Here is a 16316-nt window from a genome sequence, read left to right as displayed (position 1 = left end):
GAAAAGAAGCCGAAGAAGAAGAAGAAGACGGAGTGTATGTGAGCTGACGCGAAGAGAAGAAGTATGGTCTATTCGTTGATTCAGGTAGAGGAGAGGAAGACGGAAAAGATAACGTTGACGGAAGAGCTAGTCCCCCACATCTTTCTTGATCATATCCTCCCCCTTCTTCTCTTTCTTTGTCTGTTCTCTGTTCTTCTCTAGAAGATAAACATCTTCTCCCTGAAGAGGAGCGCTCTGCTTCACTTCGATCGATCATGCAATTGGGGGGGTGCTTCTGCTCTACGCCTTCTGCATTTCCTCCTCCTCTTAGGGCAGGAACAAAAGACAATCGATTGTTGTTCTTCATCGTCTTCGTTCTTATCATCATCATCATCGTTGAATCGATACCACCATCTCGATTGTCATGGCTAGCTACATCTCTTCCTCTTCCTTCTTCTCTTCTTCTGCTTTCATTCAGAGAAGAAGAGAAAGATAAGGGATGTCTCCCAAATTTCCTTCTTTCTGTCTGTTCTAAGGATGGAAAGAAAGAAGCTAACACATGATACCTTACTCCTTGATCATCTCGAACTTTTCGTCTCCCTCCTTGACTTGGGCCTATCCATCGATCCACCCAGTCTTGTTCTTCTTCCCCCTTCCTCTTTTCTTTCTCTCTTTCTTCTCTCCCCCCCCTCCCCAAGAGCGACGAAGAGAAAGCGTCAGAAGAAGAAGAAGAGAGGGGGGGATAACGAGAAGGCCTTTTGATAGGTCTCTTCTCTTCTTCACAATAGACTCCGCCTAGCTCATCTTCTCCCTTCTTCTTCGTCTTTCCTTGTACAGATGCCAACTGCCCTCTCTGTCTACCGCCGCGGCTCTCGAAGACAAACCCAGGAATGAGGAGAGAGTGCGAAAGAGAAGGAGAAGGAGGAGAAGAAGAAGAAGGATCATACGGGTGATAGGAAAGTGTGGAATGGGGACTTTCTGTGTTTCCTCGTTTATCTGGTAGGAGGCGAGTGTGATGAGACTGTGAAAGAAAGAGTCGCCTGTCTTTGACGTCTCTCCTATCTTCGTCTACTTCACCTTCTTCATTCTCTTCTTCTTTATTGATCTTCTCTCCTTCTTCTCCTTCTTCTTGCCAATCAGTCTCTCTCCTCCAGCTATCCTGTTGTTCTCCTTCTTCTTCTCTCCATTCTGTTTCTTCTTCAGCTAAGGAGACGACCGTAGATTGTCTTTCTCCCTCGTCTTCTTTCATCTTCATCTCTCGGTCTTTCTCCCTCCTTTCTTCTTTCTCCTGTCTTCTTCGCTTGCCATCTCGGAGAACGTGAACTTCTCTACAAGGGAGCATATATCTCACAGGTTTCTTTCCTCTCCCCTCGCGCAGACAAAGAGAAGAAGGAGGAGAAGAATAACCTCTCCGTCTATGAGGTAAAACTGCGTGTGTGGATACATAGTAAGCTTCTTCATCGTCTCCATCTCCTCTTCCCGTTCTCCCTTTCTCTTGGTCTTCTTCTCTTCCTCCTCTTCTGAATCTTCTCCATCTCCCAGCTTGATCAGCACCCATAGTGTACTTCATTCCTAAAGAAGAAGGAAGAGGAAAGAAAACCTGCATCTTAGAAGAATAACATGCAATGGACATCCCTCCTCCTCCTCTTCTTCTTCTTCTCTCTCCCTCTTCTTCTTCATTGAAAGAAGCATCATCCTGAGTTCTGTAGTGTGAAAGAGAGACAAAGGATCTCCCTATCATGAGATACGGAGACTGTTGGCTATCCCCTATAGAGGAGAGAGACTGCACTCTTCTTCTTCCTTCTCCTTCTTCATATCTTAAGGGTCTTCTTCCTCTCATTCCTTGCGTCTCCTGATCTCTCAAGCCTCCCCCATCTTCTCCTTCGTCTACTCCTCGACAAAAAGCTCCACTCTTCATCCATACATAAGGCGAAAAAGAAGAAGAAGAGATAGGGCGAGAAGCAGCACCCTGGGCTTGCCGTGAAGGAAGAGAAGTCTTTACTTGAGAAGAAGACTCATGTAAAAATTTCTCGAAAGATTTCTGATAGGTATGTCTACATGACGAGGGGGTTCTAGGGGGGGGAGATGGACGTGTGACCGCCAAAGTGTCCATGGATACATCTACTTGATTCTCCTCACAGGTATTCTTCTCAGGTGTATATACACTCGAAAAGGAGACATTTTTCTTCATTCTACCGTTATGATAACGATCCCCTTCGATCTCTCTGGCTCTTCTTCCTCTTTCTCTCCAGAAGCTCTCTCCTTCCTTTTCTTTCGCACGTAGCCGTCTCGCTTGTGAAGAGAGAGAAGACGCAGAGAGACCTAGACCGTTCTTCTGAGACACGGGGTGCTTGTCATTCTCAGGAAGCAGATATGGTTGACGAACGACCCTATAAGACGTAGAAGAAGTGCTCTTCTCTCCATTGCTTCTTCTGAAATCTCTATCATTCGATGGAGAAGAAGAAGAGAGAGAAGGAAGAGGAAGAGAAGAAGAATGCGAGATATTCTTTCTATAGAAGAGCAAGTCGTTTTTCAACTGAGAAGAAGCTAAACGGACAGAATCCGAATGGGGCTGAGATGACGAAGAAGAAGAAGACGGGGGAACTGCAGAGAGAAGAAGAGAAGAAGACAGATGTCGAGGAAAGACGTGCGGTGTATCTTCTCTCTCTGTAGATATCTTGTCAAGAGAGCTCGATCGCAATGAAAGATCTTCTTCTTCTTCTCGCTCTTCTTCTTCTTTCTTCTCTATCTTTCTACAGTTCGCATCCCCGACTCTTCTCTCTCTTGGATTTCTTACCTCATCATCCACACAATAGACAAACGGAGGAGAAGAAGAAGGGCCGTCTGCCCACTTCTTTGGATGACGACTCAGTGAACAGATGGAGAGAGAATAGGCTCTTTCTCCCGTACCAAGAGGAACGCCACCGCTGAATGAAGAAGCAGAAGAGCAAGAATTCTCTTTATCCCTTTCTTCTTCTTCTTCTTCTCGTTCTTCGCTTCCTTCTTCTTCTTCTGCCTCATCGCTCGTTGTAGTGCAAAGATGTCGGACGTTAGAGAGATTGAGAAGAGGGATCTTTATAGCTTTTCTCTTGCTTTGAGACAAAGAAGAAGAAGAAGAGGATGGATGTTTGGTCTGTCTCTCATCGTGAAGCTTTGGAGGAAGATAAGGGTAAACGCGCATCTTGACTAGAGACAAAGAAAAACCAAAGACAGGGCGGCATCTCGTCTTCCTCACCTTCTACCCTACACACACATATCTATATGCACATAGATGTATCTGCACATGTATGGATGCATAGATACAAATATATAGATGTATATATACATATATAAGCAGGTATGTAGGTATGAATGTATGTATAGATATGTATAGATATAAGTAGGGCTCCGAGGTTATTTACATAGGTCTCTGTCAAGGTGGAAGAGAGGGGGAGTGCGAGATAGCATTCATGAAGATAATCACATCGATTCTGCAAGTCGATTGCGCATCTTCTTCTTCTTCCTCTCCACCTCCTCCTGAGCCAATTCTGTCTGCACTTTTGTCCTTCTTCTTCTTCTCCTACGAAAAGTCCGACTCTTTTGTTGAAGACATGAAGAGATTCTTCTGCGGTGTTGGCACTATCATCATGACGATGAGCGAAAGAAACAAAGAGAGAAAGAGAAGAGGGTTATTGAGAAAGAAGAGCCACCTAGTGACTGAGAGAGGAGCACGAAAAAGACCAGTATCGAGGTCTCTGTACTCTCCTTTCTCACTCTTCCCCTGTCGACTTGAAAGAAGCTAAAGATTCTTCCTCCTCTTCTTCTGTCAAGAAAAGGAAAGATTCATTCTCTCTCCACCTCTTTAGCTCTCTTCTTTCTTCCTTCCTTCTCCAAAGAGAGACATGTGTTTTCTTTCTCACTGTACAGTTATACAATCGACATCGTCATCATCACTATGGAGCATCGATATCGAGAGCATCGATTTCATGAACATCGACCTCGCTTCATCGAGTCAAGGAAAGACAACAGACGGAAGAAAACGTCCCTCCTTCAGTCAGACCATCCATTAAGACATTCGTAAATTCTCCTCTTCTTTCTTATCCATCCCCCTGCTGCTCTGTCTGAAGATCAATGAGTAGAGAAATGTCTCTTCTTCTTCTTGTTCTTTTTCTTCTTCTTCTTCTGCCCGAATCGCACCGAGGGGTAGAGCCTGCTGGCAAAGAGACTGACGACGCTTCAAGAGGAGAGAAATCTCTACTTTTCTTGGAAAGAAAAAAGATGACTGGGAGGAAACAACGCAAGAAGTCCGCGAAGATAAATCAGAGACAGAGAGATAGATCAGCGGGAACGATGGATAGATATGAATGATACATCAGAGAGAAATAGATAGATAGATTAAAGACAGAAAGATAGATAGATTAAAGATAGATAGATTAACGATAGATTAACTATATGAATGTCTGTGTACAGCGATACGTTTGAGTTTTGAGTGTCGCTTTAGGAAGAAAAAGCGAATACACGAAGAAAGAGAGGAAGAAGAAGAAGAAACAAAGGAGAAAAAAGCACTTCTTCTTCTTCTTTCTGGATGTAAGAGACAGAAGCATGTCTATCAGAATCCCGTCGCCCTCTCTCACACATTCATCGCTGATACGCACAAAGTAGAAGAGAAGGCGAGAAAGAAGAAGGAGAGAGAGAGAATTGATTCTTCCCTTCAAGCAGAGAAAGAAACCGAAGCCATGACTTACGAAGATCCAACTGTCCAGGAAAGACTTCTTCTTCTTCCTTGTCTACTAGCTTCTTCTTCATTTCTTATCTCCGCCTTCTCTGCTTTCTTCCTTTCCTTGGGTTCTTTCTGTCTCTTCTTTTTCTCTCGTCATTTACTTACTGCAACAAGCCGAAGTTGCTACGAAAAAAGGGACAGGAAAGAACGAAAGAAAAGAACGAAGGAAGTCAGATCCTTCCGCATTGGACGACAGGGGAAGAAAAAAAACGAAAAGGAGATGTGAAGAAAAAGAAGAAGATGTGTAATTTCTCGAGACGTTGATCGCTCGATAAGAATAGAAAGACAAGCCCTACCAAAGAAGAAGGGAGAAATCTCCACTCATGAATGAGAGAAAGATCTTTCTTTCTCTTTCTTTCTTCGTTGTTTCTTGTCTTTCTTCCTTTTTGTCAAGATTCAAGAAAGACTTCTCGTGTAGACTGACAATGGGGATTGCATCGATTCTTGTCGATGGTGAGTCGATTGGCTAGCGCGTCAGCGTCCCAGAAGGTGACTCTCCTGACCTCCATTTCTCTCCTTTCTCTTTTCTCTTCTTTCTTTCTCTCCTTCTTTCTTTCGTTTTTTTCTTTCAGAAAAGAGAAGGACTTCTCTTTCCATGACGCACAGACCACCGTTTCTCAGGACAGAATCTCCGGCAAACGAGAAGGAAGCGCCTTCCTAACTTACCAGAAGAAAAGAAACAACACGAGGAAAGAAAGAAAGAAGAGACAGAGAGGAGCAAAGAAAGTTAAGGAAAGAAAAGAGAAGGAATGCAGAGGTGAAGATTCCTTCGACTGCCCTCCCTCCCGTCGTTATCATCGACAGCCTCATTCAACGGGGGGATACACCTGCCGTTGCATACACATATCAACTTTTTCGAGATAGAAAAAGAAGAAGAAAAGTATGAAGGAAGAAGATAAAGGAGAGAAGAAAAAGAAAAGAGGATCCCTAGCTGTAAGAAAAGGAAAGCAGAGAATGAAATGTCGATGTTTTGTGCCTCAACAAGAAAAGAAGTTCAAACTCGATGTCTATGTGTGTCGGTGTATACGTAGGTATGAATGTCTTACGAAAAGGAAAGAAAGCTTCCTCTTATAAGGCTTTTTCTCTCTCTTCCTTTCAGAGAATTGTCTCGTTAAGTCAGAGAGAAAGGTCGAAGTGAATTTCTCCTCTAGCTCTGTCGATAAAAGAAAACGGAAAGAGTAAGCTTCGGTAAGAAGATTCTTCTTTACTGATGGTTGAAGAGGTGTACATACACCTGAACAGGGTGTGGAAGACCCGTTATAGACAAACCGTCTATTCACCTTTTTTTCATCCCAGTTTGATCTGTTTTTATCGTCATTTCCTCTCTCCATCTCGAATTTCTTCTCTCTTCAAATCGTTCCAAGCAGAGAAAAAAGAAGAAAGACAAGCAAATCTATCTCTTCTCTCGAGAAGAAGACCATCAAGCAATAAGATATGGACCGACCGCTCCTATTCGTAGATTTCTTGTAGTCATCATAGTAAGAACCCAAACTGATCCAACTGCTCGCCCTCTCTATTCTCTCTTGTGTTGCATTTCTCTCTTCTGATCCTCCCCCCCTTTTCATTCTTCTTCATCCAGTTATTTCTTCTCTCTTTCTCTGTCTGTTGTCTCTTGGCGAATAAGGAAAAAGGCAAGAATACGATTTCTCTGCATGATGTATGCTCAGTACGTATGATCTATTTCCTTGAAAGATCACGTGAATTCCAAGACTAAGAGAAGGTTCTTCTAGAGCAGCACACTAGTCGTGACTGTATGAATATGGATGGTAATGCTTGTCAAGTTTCTTCTATATAGCTATCCCACAGCGCACTTCAGTCCCAACTAAACGATTTCTCTGTTGGCTTTATCTCTCTCTTTCCTAGCTAAAGCAAACGAACTCCTAAAGAGAAGAGAAATCCCCCAAGCATGGAGATCCTCATCAACAGAAAAGAGAGAGAAATCTCCATCACATGTATCTCTCTCTCTACCTGTCTGCTATCTCTCTGAATAGTCCTCCCGGCAAACAAGCGAAAGAAAGAAAGAGAGAAGATTGAGAAGACACGTGAAGAGAAGATTGAGAGACCTCGTAAATCTCTTTTTCTCCTCTCCAGAAAAAGAATGCTTCGAGAGTTCAAGAGTGTCTGTTGCCAGAGGAGAGTCAAAAGAAGAAGAAAGAAGAAAGACTGCTCTTTCTGAAACCTTCATTATCTTCTTCTCCCTCCTGATAAGAAGAGAGAATGTGCCGGAAAGATTTTGTCTAAGTTGTTCTTTCTCGTCATTGAAAAAAAAAAAGAAAAAGCAAGCGGATGAAGCACAGCCTACCTAGTATAGATAGCCATCATTCTCACCTGTACATACACCGTGCAAAAAAGGCATGTATACTTGGACATACATAGACATAGAGTCATGCGTGACTGCTTGGATCATACTTACATCACACAACGCTGTGAATGCACACCTATACATGTAGGAGCATGAAAATAGAGAGGTGGTGCATACAGACATACTTTTTTGACACGTAGTTTGATGGTCTCAACATGAAACTATTTTTTTCTTCATTCTTTCTTAAAGCCTTTCGAAAACGACCTGCGTCTTTCGAAAACGACATGCTGTGGCGACAGCAATAAGCTCTTCTTCTTACACTTGCGAACAAAGATCTGGATGTTCCAGACACGCTTAGGAACATACTTTCTCGGAGAAAAGGAGAGCTGGTGGAGCGGCCTGTGCTCACGTCCCCACGACGGAGTGTACATACACCAGCAGAGAAACGCGAGTACGTCTGTGGAATAGAGAGAAAGAGAAGAAAAGAACCACCAGACGGAAACCGAAGAACGTTCTCCTCATGTCTCCTCTTTATGGAGCCAATCATCTCTACCTTTCCTTCTCTTCTCTCTTTTCTATGGATATGCGAAGACAAAATGTAGAAAAACGGAGACCCTCGAATGGGAAAAAAAACAATTTATCTTCTTTCGTATCGCGATAGTTCCTCCCCATAGCTTTGTGTGTCTGTGTGTCTCTCTCTCCCTTCTCTGTGTGAGCGTGCCCCTCGGAGAGATCTCATCGACTTTCTTTCTCCATTCATCCTTCCCTACACTCGTCGATCGGTCTGTCTACTTCTTTCTATCCGGTCTCGAGCCCTGTGCATGTAGTCCGCCGCCCTAACTCCCTCACGATAAGCAGCTCTGCGGACCTCCTCAGGCAGGTCGCGAGTGTCAAGAGCATCTTGAAGACGTACAAGGTCTCTTCCTTGTGTAATCATGAAAGTTTCCAGGGCTCGCCCTGCATCGCCCCGTTCTACCGCTAGCTCATTGATCCTTCTCATCAAGGCAAGTCGATCACGAAGAGAAGGACGGCGCGGAAGCGGAGGGCCACCACCCCGGCCATCTCCATCATCTCCTTCATCTCTCTCCCCAGCACCACCACGACCGGGGGCTCCTGCTCCTGTTAATGCGGCTCTTTGACGGCGCATCATTCTGATCTGTGCATCGGCATCTCCAAATGTTCGCATAGCTCCACGAATATATAAGGTGCCTCTCCCAAGCCTTAGAACAGTTGTGTCGATCGATGGAATGGGAGCACGAAAAGTTGGGCCAAAGGGGAGACGCATCTCCTCGTCTCCACCACCGCCACCACTCGGGCCCTCGCCCTGCGAAGACGAAGAACCTGCACTGCCACGGAAGCTAGGACTGCTAGTAGGTGACGGTGGAGCAGGGGGAGATCTAGAACGACTACGAGAAGTAGAGGAAGTAGAAGCGAAAGAAGCAGCTGTGGGAGGAAGCGGCGGTCGGCCAGTAGGATTCCTTCTTACAGGTTGGCCACGACCCCCGCCTCCGCTTTCCCTCCTGTCTCCTGGACTGGAGCCGCCCGATGCGGCGGCGCTACTTTGTAAGATAAAACAGAAAAACGACGATAGGGAGTCGCTCCTCATCGAGTTTTCTTCATGAAAACTCTTCACTAAGACAAACCAACGACCAGAAAGAAACACACACGCTTCATTCTCCTGGTGACGGTGGTGCGTACGCCAACTAGCCCGCTAGGGCAGCGACCACATCCCTTGGAGACCTCCAGGTCTCCTCTCGGAAACGAGCCTTCGTCCATCTTGTTGAAAGGACTGAGACACAAAAGAGAAAAACAATGAGAAGACAAAAGAAGACGGTCAAAAAAGAAGCAAGCAGAGGCCGTGAAAGAAGAAGGGAAGTACAGGAGCAGTCATCTGGCTGGCTTTACTGAAGGCTCGAAAGCATCCTGCACGGTGGCGTGGTCGTCTACGAAGGAAAAGACAGACAGGAAGATAGTAGGTAGGTGGTAGACTCGTCAAAGCGCGCGGTGTCTGCGTACGAAGGTATCACTGTCTTTAGCTATCTACATGAATAGAGATGTTCTTTCACATCATCCCCAGCAAAACTTCATTGGAAAAGATCCGTCGCATAAAACAAGAGAGAAACAAACAAAGGAAAAGGGAATGAAGAAACGGCCTAGCAAGCCATTGATGGTACAAGAACGCAGGGATTGACATACCACGAGCAAGAGGTTCGATAAAGACGGACGAGGAGATTCTTCTCGCTGCTCCAAGTAAAACAGATGAATGTGGTGTAAGCGATCCTTCTTATCTCCTTCTTCTCATCTCCTTGAAAGTCTCGTAGTCGTCATTCCCTCGCTGTGCCATGCCTCTAGTCTGAGACGCGACGCCCGGCGAGAGGCCCTACCGTCTTCTACCCTCTTAGGACGCACGCGCAGCTAGGGGGGGGCCGTAGCGTCGTGGTGGAGGTGGCGGTAAGGCGAGGGCTGCTTGATGTTTGCTTTTCTTGCGGTCTTCTTTGTCTTTCTCGTTGTCTGTCTTTCTCTTTCTTGGTGTCTATCTTTCTCTTCCTTGGTATCTGTCTCTCCCTTTCTCGGTGTCTCTTTCTCTTCTCTCTTGAAGAAGATGACCAGGTAGAAGAAAACGAGGATACAGAAGAAAAGAAAGAAGATTTAAGATATTCTCAAGAAGACAGACCACGAGAAGAGGGAAGAAACAGATAAACTGCGTGTTCTCTCCAGTGAGGCCTCTCAGAGTGTTTCTTTTCTATCTTGGTCAGGAAGAAAGAAAGAACGAAAGAGATACGAGAGAAGAACCGAAAGAGATAAGAGAGGCAAACAAAGACCTAGGAGAATAGGAATGAGAAGCAGAACAAACCCGGTAGCATCATGGGTCACTCACTGTCTTTCTTTCTAGATAGGATTCATGTGGATAGTTGATCTCTACTGCAGTCACTCAAACACCGCCGCTCCTCTATCGCTCGAGAGATAGAGATCTCTATGGTGGATAGATATACGAGAGAAGCTCCACCTCTCTCTCATTATCAAGTATCGATAGATAGTAGAGGACCTATTCTCCTTCAAACCCCTTCTTTCCGTCTTCTTTTCATTCGTTTTTCATTCTTAGATCTGTTTCTCTTGAACGAAAGTCACTCGGCTCGTTCGTGAGAAGTTTGCTTCAGAAGAAAAGAAGATTCCGTACGAAGAACGACAACCTCACGATGGGGAAGAAACCACCATTGCTCTTCTCTTGCCCTCACGCTTGTCGGAGTTTCTTTTTCGCTTTCTCTTGTGTGAGACCAATCAAAAAAGTTGGAGTAGATCAAGCATTCCTTCGAAGAAAGAAGTTCATGTGGAGCAAACATTCCTTCGCTGTATCTTTCTATCTATCTTTGCTTTACCGCCTACTTCTCTATCTATTGGTTTATCTATTGCGCCACTTCACAGGGTCTACAAACGAAAGCCTGAAGAAGAATATTACCGTCGATCTTTTCTAGACCTCTCACATTTCTTTCATCTCTCTCCGTCAGTTGCTTGTCTTTCCTTTTCGAGTAGTAAAGAACTCTCGGGATAGTCGTGAAAGTTACGAATGAAGGAAAAGGAAGAACCAAAAGAGAGAGACACCGATTGACGTCTCTTTCTCTCTGTTTTCCTATGGCATCGAAGGCAAGTGCGACCTATCACTCAGAGAGAGAGAGACACATTTATCATGGATAAAGAGATAGATAAAGATGGATAGATAAATAAAGAGAGAGAGATAGATAAAGGATAGATAGATTAGAGATAGAGAAATAGATAGATCTCTCATCTCATCTAGAATTTTCACCGTATACATTTGACCATACTATCGAGTAATTTTCTAAAGTATCAGTTCAACTATCCGTCTTCAACGACTACTTGCAAAAGAGTGACTCCTGTTTCTTCTATCTCCATCTCCTCCAAAGACTCTAAAAAGGCGGCCTCGTTCTGTAGTAGGGTATCCGGTCACGCATGACACCGAGCATCCTGCCCCCCCCCTTCCGCCTCGGCTTATATTCGAGGAACTCTATTATCTGCTGTTAACTAGACAACGAATCGTTCTATCTCTACGACCCCCCACCTACGAAGACTCGAGTATCATTCACCTCAGATCAACCTCTCTTCTCTTCTTCGGTGTCTGTCTCTTTCTCTTCTCTCGCTCTCTAAGTAAGAAGCTCTTCTTTACCTTCTTTATGGTGTGCATAGGATGAGAAAGAAAAGAGGTGGTTTTATCTATGAGAAAGACACAGAATTCATCTTTGTTTCTGAACTTCTTTGTATAATGGCAAGGATGAAGTGACTCTTCCACAGCATCAAGACATCTATCGCTCTGCGGTGTCTGGGTGTCTATCTAGCTATATGCAGGGTGTCTGTGTGTCTATCTAGCTATATGCACGGTGTCTGGGTGTCTATCTAGCTATATGCAGGGTGTCTGTGTGTCTACCTAGCTATATGCAGGGTGTCTGTGTGTCTACCTAGCTATATGCAGGGTGTCTGGGGGTCTATCTAGCTATATGAACCGCCCTGTATTTGGTCGCACGCCTTTTCCCCTCCGTTCATCTCAAGAAAGAAAGTTAATGAAGAGAACAACGCCGACAAGGAAAAGACCAAGAAAACGACGAAAGTTGCTTACAGTCAAATAGAACCAAGTGAAAAGAAGGAAAAGAAAAGGAAAGAAAAGAAGACCTCGAACCAAAAGAGATGCCTGAGGCTCTCCCCCTCACGACAGACTTCTAAAATCTCACATGCACCAAAGGAGCGCCTCCCTCCTCCACATACACATATGTACACTCACGAAAGAGATATGTAGATAGATGTATGTAGGTATGTACAGGCGTCATCGGTAGAGACAAGAGAGTAGCCCCACATTCATATGGATGAAGTGCTCCTAGGGTGCGAAGAATGAAATAACCCTTCTTCTCTATCTCTCTCTACATCTTCCATCATACAGGTACAACTGAAGGTTCTTCTAATAGAAACTTGAGATAGAGGTGAGGAGGTCAAGGATTCTCTTTTTGCACCTTGTTGGACAAGAGAAAGGCCGCATACCTTCCACGAAAGATCTATTTCTTCTTTCTCTTCTTCTCATGCTTCTCTTCGTCTTTCTCTTCTTCACTCGACCTCGATCTCAACTACTCCCTACAACACATGTAATACATGTCTATACACATCTTCATACATACACATCTATCTACATGATATATGTGTCTTTCTCTCTCTTTTTTTCCTATCTATCTTTCTCTCTTGGTCGCTTTCCTTCTCTCTCTGTTTCAAACGATCTATCTCTCTTTCTTTCTCTTTCTTGCTGTTGTCTTAGAAGTAGTTAATAAGGTAGTCAAGTAGAGCTCTGGAAGCGATAGGGTCTCCCGCATAACCTCCATGAGCCACATGCCCGTCAGGGCGTATAAGCGTGAAGGCCCCGCTCTTGATCTCCGCCTGCGACGTCGCTGGGTGAAGAAGATTCAAGCCGAACTTTGTGGAAATATCTTGTACGAAATCGACGAGAAGTAAAGAAGGAGATGAAGAGGCGATCCCATCTGTGCATGATCGCACTTGAGCGAGAAGCTCCGATGGAACAAGATCTAAGATATGTCTACGTAAAAGAATGATGGAATTGGATCGATTCTCTTCGTCCTCGTCTTCTTCCTCTTCACTTGAGATTCCACATGATCGTCTGCGACTTCTCGCTTCATCTTCATCATCTTCATTCTCTTTTCTTGGGCGAATCTTCTTCTTTTCTTCTTCTTCTTTTCTGGCGAGAGACTGAGTTGCGTTGATCAGTCCGCCCTCTTGCTGCTGTGGAGAGGAAGAAGAAGAAGCAGGAAGGGGGGGCCGCCGTGACGGTTGAGGAGACAGAGAAAAAGAAGTAGAGGAATAGAAAGCTTTAGAGAGAGAAGAAGAAGGTGTAGGGTCATCTTTGATCAACTTGTCTTTGGTATGGTCTTCACCCCCTTGAGGTATAAGACTAGTTGCACTTAAGCCTCTTAGGAAAGAGAAAGACTGGGATCGAAATCTCGACGATATGCCTCCTAGACCTAAGCTAGCTGCCTGTGTCTGATGAGTAGGCGTGGCTGTCGTAGCTGTAGAGGGGAATCGATTCATGAGATAGCTAGCTGTCGAGACACCACTGTGACTGGTAATGCTACTCCCCATATGACTATAGCCTCGATATAACTCAGTCGTTATGGATGTAGGGGTAGCTGTGGTATGGGGTGTAGCTAACGAGCCATGGATACACCATACAAGCCGCAGACCTCCTCCTCGTGGAGAAGGAGAAGATGAAAGGAAAGGTGAGGTTTTCTCTTCTCTCCTATAACGATCGTCATCTTCTTCTTCTTCACTTCTTCTTCCTAGATATCTCCTAGATCTATCTCTATTTCTTCTTTCGTCACGATCAGCCTCATGCCGCTGTCCTTCTCCTGACAAGACAGAAGAGTCACGGTCATTTTCTCTTCCTTTCCTTCTTCTATCTCCACTCTTATCTCCGTCATCTTCTTTATGCTTCTCTCTCCGTTGTGAAGAAGAAGAGAACATCTGCACTTTCTTAGAGGAAGGAGAATGACGAGGTGTGGAGGTATGAGAAGCAATGCCCATGACTGTATTTAACCACTCACGTGTAGGAAGGGAATGGATCTCATTCGCTAAGCGATGATATCGAGAGTTGCCTCGATCTCTTCCTTCTCGTTCTCTTCTTCGTTGTCTCCTCTCTTCCCCTCCACCTCTCTCGATGGTTGCTAGAGAAGATAGACGAGCTAGCCGGCATAAAGAGTTAAAACACGTCGAGTTATATCGAGCTGAAGAAGAAAGAAGACATACACCAAGGAGGACATGTACCTCCAAGAAGTGTCTAAAGAAGAACTTCATAACGGTTCGTAAGTACGTATGCACATCTACATACATACATATTCATACATACGTATTCATCCATACATACTCATACATACATATTCATACGTACATCTTCGTCCATACATTTCCATACATATACGAATAGCACGTAGAGAGCTGACCAACAAGAGATACACGAAGATAATAGAAGTCTATTCAGCTGCCGTTGATCTTATAGAGAGATCTGAAGGTTGAAGGAAAGAGAAGGAATGATAGAAAGGAAGCAAAGGAGCTGCTATTGTCATTGTTTGAACTGCATGTACAGAAGAGGAGATTTGAAGTGCATGCAATCATGCATGCACTGACGTACCGGCAAGGGGACCTCTAGGCATCTCACACCCAAAGACATTCCGAACTCTTGACCCTGGCGGAAGAAGAAGAAGATGAAGAAGAAGTACATGATGACTATCTCCTAAGATCTCATACAAATATGTAGGGGGAGCAGGAGGAGGAGAAGAGGAAGAAGACGAGAGAAGAAGGCAGCTCCTTCTCTTGCCATATTGATAACGACGAGAGCCTAGAATCTACACACAAAAAAGCAACACCAATACAAACACATACGACTCTATCCAAGTTGAGAGAGACAGAGAGACAGAGAAGGACAACGATCGACACATACATATATATATATGTTATATGCATACATATGTCCATACAGATTATACTGTACATACGTCCATGTACATGTATGTACATAGACATACATACACGTATATATGTCTACATCGAGGTATATAAAGATATATCTTGATAGACAGATAGATTGAAGACAGTTCGGATACTCGGAGAAGGACGTCGTCTTAGTAGTCAAGGGAGGGAGAATGAACGAGGTCGTCAGAGGATAGAAGTTGAACAGTAAGTGTAGAGACACCCCCGTTGATAGAAGGAAAGAGTGCTGTCTTTGGCAAGTGAAGAAAAGAAAGAAGAAGAGGTAGAGAGACAACAACGTGAGAAAGAAGGGGCACGACGTCGAAATAAGACGTCAAACAGATCCGATTACAGAGAGTGAAAGACCAGACGAAGAAGAAAAAGGACAGAGAAAGTAAAGTCTTCTCCTTCTTCTTGTCTATCTTCTATTCTTCGTGTCTAACACCTTCTCTTCTTTATCTTCTTTTCTTCTTTCTATCTTCTTCTTTCTGTTCTTTTTCTTCTTACTTGTGTAATTTTGACGAGACAGTCAGGTACCTCCATACCGGGGGTGAGAGATGCGTAGGGCAAACATCCAGACGCACCTATCACTCCGTCACTACAGCCACGTAAGAAAGAAAGAAAAGAAAAAAAGGGAGAATGAGATAAGAAGAAAAGATCTCGATGTAACAGAGAGTGGCAGAGAGATAGAACAAAACTTGTGCCTGATTCCTGTACGTACACCACTAGTAGATTCATATACACATCCATACCCCGCAACTATAGAGGAGTTCCATCAAGGTAAGGACATAGGACGGCGTCGCTACTTTCTTTAGCTTCAATAGCTCAACAGGGACTAGGACGCCCGAGATAGAAGTGAAGACGCCCAGGGGCTGTGTAGAGGTATCTATACATATACCTACATAACTTGCCATATCTAACACGATAGATCTCGAGACTCCTAGGCAGGTAGCGCTCCCCCCCCGTCTATCGAAGCGAGAGAGGAAATACGACGTCTCCCGCCCCTCCCCTCAGTTCTCCACTCCCAACGACAAAACGCGGGAGAGACTACGAATCCATGGCTCTACCACCGGCCTACTTCAGCCGAGGAAATAGATTCTCATATTCATAGCAGAACGCCTTTGCTAAAAGAGATGACTATGAATCTACAGTTGTTCCTTTGGCAAGAGAAGGAAGGGGGAGAACAGGAAGATAATATGTCTCGTCGCTGTCTCTAGGTGTGGGTGTATGATGCCGTCTGTCTAGACATTTCGAGAGACTACATGATAAGAAGAAAAGAAGAGTAAGAAGAGAGTGAAGTGAAGAAGAAAAGAGAGGCCCTTTGGATAGAGAAAAAGGAAATGACCTCCTTTTCTCCATGGACTTACGTGGAGAGATGATAGTGGGAATTGGTTAGGCAAAAACTTCTTGTGACGGCCTCGGACAGAGCAGGGAGACGAGACACGACAGGCCCTATCATCTTCAGCATGCAACGAGAAAGAAAAGCTGACGAAGAAAGAAAGAGAGAAAAAAGGAACTAATCACATGCAGACTCAGTCTTCTCTCTTTCGGCTTTAACTTCTTGGGGATTTTCTTCACTTCTTCTCTCCTGTCTGTCTTTCTCTTGGAGAAGTTCCGAAGACGTTCAAGAAAGAAAGAGTAAAGCGCACCATGGGTTTACGTAAAGAGAGAGAGCGAGGGGGGAGACAAATGTATAACGCTAAACAGACACATACACGCATATATAGATTAGATAGATAGATAGAT

At 44.5% G+C, this 16316-nt stretch overlaps 5 protein-coding genes across 5 annotated transcripts; 2 read left to right on the top strand and 3 right to left on the bottom strand.

The window, feature by feature from the left end:
- On the bottom strand, window positions 1-3215 carry CSUI_007926 (uncharacterized protein; the record flags this gene model as incomplete). Its single annotated transcript, XM_068068068.1, has 1 exon — window positions 1-3215. A coding segment is annotated over exon 1 (3160 nt), but the record flags the coding sequence as incomplete, so codon positions are not given.
- CSUI_007923 (uncharacterized protein) lies at window positions 817-6687 on the top strand (the record flags this gene model as incomplete). Its single annotated transcript, XM_068068066.1, has 5 exons — window positions 817-928; window positions 2739-2850; window positions 4460-4545; window positions 5311-5495; window positions 6602-6687. Coding segments are annotated over exons 1-5 (528 nt in total), but the record flags the coding sequence as incomplete, so codon positions are not given.
- On the top strand, window positions 5756-6319 carry CSUI_007924 (uncharacterized protein). Its single transcript, XM_068068067.1, has one exon. It carries the CDS (start codon window positions 5949-5951, stop codon window positions 6195-6197), a length of 249 nt encoding a protein of 82 aa, XP_067919960.1. The 5' UTR covers window positions 5756-5948; the 3' UTR covers window positions 6198-6319.
- Window positions 6688-6941: 254 nt separating the features above from the next.
- CSUI_007922 (uncharacterized protein) lies at window positions 6942-9468 on the bottom strand. Its single transcript, XM_068068065.1, has 2 exons — window positions 9237-9468; window positions 6942-8829 (listed from the first exon to the last, which is right to left on the bottom strand). The coding sequence occupies exon 2, from the start codon at window positions 8644-8646 to the stop codon at window positions 7807-7809; it is 840 nt and encodes a 279-aa protein (XP_067919958.1). The 5' UTR covers window positions 8647-8829; window positions 9237-9468; the 3' UTR covers window positions 6942-7806.
- Window positions 9469-11556: 2088 nt separating this feature from the next.
- Window positions 11557-16046, bottom strand: CSUI_007921 (fad binding domain-containing protein). The gene is made up of 4 exons (XM_068068064.1): window positions 15938-16046; window positions 15078-15168; window positions 14233-14446; window positions 11557-13828 (listed from the first exon to the last, which is right to left on the bottom strand). The coding sequence occupies exons 1-4, from the start codon at window positions 16036-16038 to the stop codon at window positions 12348-12350; spliced, it is 1887 nt and encodes a 628-aa protein (XP_067919957.1). The 5' UTR covers window positions 16039-16046; the 3' UTR covers window positions 11557-12347.
- Between the last annotated feature and the right edge of the window lie 270 nt (window positions 16047-16316).

This window comes from Cystoisospora suis (genome assembly GCF_002600585.1).
Source record: "Cystoisospora suis strain Wien I chromosome Unknown contig_4305, whole genome shotgun sequence".
Classification (NCBI taxonomy): Eukaryota; Apicomplexa; class Conoidasida; order Eucoccidiorida; family Sarcocystidae; genus Cystoisospora; species Cystoisospora suis.
Note: the sequence above shows the minus strand (reverse complement) of the source record. Positions and strands in the feature narration are given on the sequence as shown.